This window comes from Ananas comosus, unplaced genomic scaffold, assembly GCF_001540865.1.
Source record: "Ananas comosus cultivar F153 unplaced genomic scaffold, ASM154086v1, whole genome shotgun sequence".
Taxonomy (NCBI): domain Eukaryota; kingdom Viridiplantae; phylum Streptophyta; class Magnoliopsida; order Poales; family Bromeliaceae; genus Ananas; species Ananas comosus.
In genome coordinates, this window is record NW_017890596.1 from 4047 (window position 1) to 8675 (window position 4629).

Below are 4629 nucleotides of genomic sequence, written 5' to 3' on the forward strand. Positions count from 1 at the left end.
CTTGATTGCATTGTGTTAGTTGTGGATAGACATGTAGAGCAGGGCGGCATTCGTATTTCAGTATCTCTGGTGGACCTTGGGTCCAGGAACACATCGACTCTTTGTCGTGTGTTCGATCTGGTTGATCGATGGTTCGGCGTTGTACGCCCTAGCATCTATTTCAGTTCGGCGTTGTACGCCCTAGCTTCTATTTTGTTTGGATGTTACGCCCTCGTTGTTGGCTTCGGCCTAGGCACCGCTTTAGCCGGGTTTGTTTTGTTTGAGCATACCAGCATGACTTAGTCACGACACTGTGGGTATTCATGACACCGGATCGGTTTGGCCACCGATCAGATGGTGTACTTATCCGGATGGGTCATCCTGTTGGCGGGATGGATCAGGTCGGTGCAGTTAGTGACAGGCCAGCGCTTGAGGTTCTGCGGACGCAATATAGCAGGCACAGCATTAGGGTACAGGTTTCTGGTTCAGTACATTGAGGCATTCTTTGCATTGTTTTCTATACAGTAGCAGCGTTCATTTATTGCTTCCTATTTATCTGTTGTAGTACTGTATGTTCTATTTCATATCAGCTTACATATATATACTTGTTTATCTATCTCCTTTGGTTTCCGGTGATTACGGCTTGCTTCGTGGCTCTGTCTACACTGAGAAAACCATGGTTGCGGTTTCTCACCCCCATTTTCCCCCCAGGTGACATAGACGAGGAGTTGGATTTTGGGCTGACAGAGGACGATCTAGCTAGTTCTGGTATAGCGATCGCCACCCTGTTGTATTTTCTTCCCGCCTTTAGTAGTCATTTAAATAAATGGTTCAGTTAGATGTTTGAATGTTGTGATTTTCGTTATGCATGATTAAATGATCTTATGATTTTTTGAATGAGTTGTTTTCCTCGTATGATGAGATTATGGATGTAATATATACATGAGATTGGAGTTTTCAGATATGTGGTTTTGGATCCTTGGTTTCAGATTGGATTTATACGCTTTGTGGATTTCTACCCCTCGAGGTAGCTGGTTTTGAAAATAGAGTTTCCGTGTGGGAAACAGTTTTAAAAGGTTTCGAATGATTTTTATGAATAATGAATTAGAGTTTAAAAACAAAAGCTTCTGTGTCGGGAGCACTTTTAAATAGGATGATTGTTGTATTGTGCATTGCATCATCCAGCGCCTAAGGAGTGCTTAGAGGCATGCATCATTCTAAGGATTGTTAGCTGTATGGAAATGCATATCATGCTTTGGTTGTTGTTTGGTAAATGTAGGTTGTGGTTGAGATCCTGTTGTATCTGTTGGTACGCCGTGCAAATTAAAGGAGACTCTGCCCGAGTGGACAGAGGAACTTTGTATTTTTGGCGGGTTGTACGTCACGTGGGGCCAGGTTGAAAAAAAAAAAAAAAATGGCACGCTTTTCCGCAACTCTATTTTCAAAAGGCTTTTTTAAAATCGGCCCCGGGGGCGTGACAATCCTGCTTTGGATTTCTTGTGGAAGATAATAGCATTTAGTAAAATGGTATCTAGCACTTGAATATAATAAGTTATTACCTCGCAGTAATCTTCTTTATCTGAGGTCTTGTTTTAGCTCATATTACATGCTTATATATTTTAGATTGTGTAATACAACCATCTTATTCTTTTTGACATGTCTTCCACCTGTTAGTTCTCACAATATTTTAGTTTTTGGTGGAATCTCGATGATATTTTAATATATGTTCACTACACTGAACACCATATAAAACAAAGAGGACACTTTATTAAAAGGACGCAAACAAAATCAACTCCTATTACGAAAGAAAAAGATGAAACACAAAAAACATAAAACTTAGCTACTCACAACGCAAACAGAGGAAAATCCTAAAAAAAAAAGAGAAAAAAGATGACAGAATAAGGAAGGATGACACCATTTGGAAAGGAGAAAGAAGGAAGGAAAAAGATAAAGTTTAGTTTTTTGCAGTTAAAAGGTGTCTTCGGTGTTCCATCCGGGTCCTCATCGGTTATCATAGTATGCTCCGGACCACATACGGTAGGCGAATGATCTGGAGAAGGCGGCATCACATGTTCATCAGGGTTTGCCGCCAACTCGCCATCCATTGGAACAACGTTGGGCTCGTGAATTATTTCAAAACATTTATCAATGTTTTCCTTCATTTCTTCCAAGTCGGGGACAATTCGATCCCTTTCTACGACCAAAGAATTATAGAACCTTCTGAGAAGGTCGTAGTCTAACTTAAGCATTTCATATTCATCGCGAAGCTCTTCATGATCGTGACAAAGCTGATCGTATAAACCTGTTAAAGATTTTCTTTCCTCGTAATTTGTGTCCTTAACTTCAAAGCGTAGCTCGTTGCGAAGCCTCCCAATAGCAATCCTTGCAGCATCCTTTTTGGTACGATTAGCATTCGACGACGGTGCACCCCAACTTGTAATGACTTCTATGATTCGGCTACTTCTTGGAATTTCCACATCGACGTAAGAACAAAATCGCAAGTCCACATCTAATGTCATTCCATAACTTGGAGGATTAAGTGAAAATTTAGCGCAGATCTTGCGGAGTAGATGGCGAAAATTAATATCAATGCTAACAGGTGCGGCCATTGCTGCAGTCAAATGAAAGATAAAGGGAAGTATAGTTCATCACTCTGAAAAAAGAGGAGTGAAAGAAAATTCTAAGAATTGAGGTAAGAATTTGAAGCTGATTAATATAAATCTACATTCATGAATTTTCACCGGCCCTATCATTCCACTAATTATTTGTCATGTGAATGCTGAGCGGAAAACTACATATCAATGAAATAATTTAAGAACTCATTGATTATTCGCCTATAATTAATGAATAATTTGTTAACATTTCCACATTTTTCCACTGATTAAAAAAAGAAAATCAATACTCGCATATATATAAATATTAAATATTTAACCTGAAAATTCATGAAAAAGGAACAATTCATGAAAAAAAAAAGAACTATTAACCTGAAACCCCTAGGAAGAAGAAAACGTCCAGATCGTGGGAATGTGAGCGTCGATTCCTGAGAATAAGACAATAACATTCTTATATAAGAAAAAAAAAAACCTAAATTTCTTATATTTAATTTAAATGAAATTATAAAAGAAAACCTAATTTTCTTACCTATCACATGATGGTTTTGATCTGAGGGATGGATGAAATACATAGGCAAGAATGTAGCAGCAATGAGGGTAGAGGAAGCGGCAGCCAGTACATTTGATTAAAGAAATAATGATACACGATCTCATTTGAAACGGTGGTAGTTTGATGAATGATGAATGATGAATTATGAGACACGATCTTCTCTGAAACGGAAATAGATACGGATGTTGCGGTGGAGGAGAGGAAACGGCTTACCACACGAAATCAAGAGGGAGAGCGAAGAAGCAAGAACGCTCAAGCAAGAATGCTCAGAGGGGGGAGCGTTTCAGCAAGGGCAGGGGGAGAGGAGAGTAAACGCTTTGCATACAGAGAGTTTTGGTTTGGTTTTATTTACAGGTTTAGATAGGGTTCGGTTCGGTTCGGTTCGGTTCGGTTCAGAGGTTCAGAGAGAGGGAGTTCTATGGTTCGGTTCAGATCACAATTTATATAGAAAATCGGTTCAATTATAAAAAGGGTTCGGTTCTGTTCGGTTCGGTTCCGAAACTATATCGGTTAGATTATAAAAAGGGTTCGGTTCTGTTCAGTTCGGTTCCGAAACTATATCGGTTTGATTATAAAAGGGTTCGGTTCTGTTCGGTTCGGTTCCGAAACTATAAGAAATATTGGTTCAAGTTCGGTTCAAGTTAGAATTGGTTTGGCTCATGGTTTGGCTCAAACACAATGAATCCACAATCTAAGAATAAAGGGTTCGATTATAAAAAGGGTTCGGTTCTGTTCGGTTCGGTTCCGAAACTATAAGAAACATTGGTTCAAGTTCGGTTCAAGTTAGAATTGCTTTGGCTCATGGTTTGGCTCAAACACAATGAATCCACAATCTAAGAATGAAGGATTTCTTGCCACATGGCAAGAAACATTGGTTCAAGTTCGGTTCAAGTTAGAATTGCTTTGGCTCATGGTTTGGCTCAAACACAATGAATCCACAATCTAAGAATGAAGGATTTCTTGCCACGTGGCAAGAAACATTGTGAATTCATTAGTTTTTATAGATCTTACATGATTTTCTCCAATAAATTTAAATATTAATTCTAATCCAACTAAGATTTAACTACAAAGCTAACCAAATCCTAGCAATCTCCACTTTGGTTTGATTTGTAGTTTTCAAACGTTGTGTCGAGCTCACCATGCAACTCATCCTCAAGCTTGTCTCCTCCGCTCAATGTCGCCACATTCGCTGCTCCATCTAGAGCGACTACATATCCACGAACTTTTGGAACCCAAACAGTTTGCGCTCTCGTTCTCACCGTGCTGCCCTCTAGAATATGTTCTTGCGCTTGTTCGCCTCGCACACGACCTGATTTTGTTTTCAGATCCTTATGGCTCAACCTGAAGCTGAAAAATCACAACCCTTTATGTCCAATGCATCTAATGAGATCAAATTTCGCTTCAAACCAAAAATATGCCTCACGCCAATCAGCGTTCTCATAACCCATCGTGCATCTGTATCTTCACCATATTCCAAAACATTGCACC

General features: G+C 39.4%; 1 protein-coding gene across 1 annotated transcript; it reads right to left on the reverse strand.

The window, feature by feature from the left end:
- Positions 1 to 1747: 1747 nt before the first annotated feature.
- On the reverse strand, positions 1748 to 3276 carry LOC109703938. The gene is made up of 4 exons (XM_020224681.1): positions 3121 to 3276; positions 2964 to 3019; positions 1875 to 2590; positions 1748 to 1774 (listed from the first exon to the last, which is right to left on the reverse strand). The coding sequence occupies exons 1-4, from the start codon at positions 3243 to 3245 to the stop codon at positions 1748 to 1750; spliced, it is 924 nt and encodes a 307-aa protein (XP_020080270.1). The 5' UTR covers positions 3246 to 3276.
- Between the last annotated feature and the right edge of the window lie 1353 nt (positions 3277 to 4629).

What these genes read in the sequence shown, in the direction of transcription:
- LOC109703938 (XM_020224681.1), bottom strand. Translation starts at nt 3,245, where the DNA reads ATGAGATCGTGTATCATTATTTCTTTAATCAAATGTACTGGCTGCCGC. An exon ending in TCAAAACCATCATGTGATAG is followed by an intron (nt 3,020 to 3,120) that starts GTAAGAAAATTA and finishes TCTTATTCTCAG; the next exon opens with GAATCGACGCTCACATTCCC. An exon ending in GTGTCATCCTTCCTTATTCT is followed by an intron (nt 1,775 to 1,874) that starts GTCATCTTTTTT and finishes CTTTCGTAATAG; the next exon opens with GAGTTGATTTTGTTTGCGTC.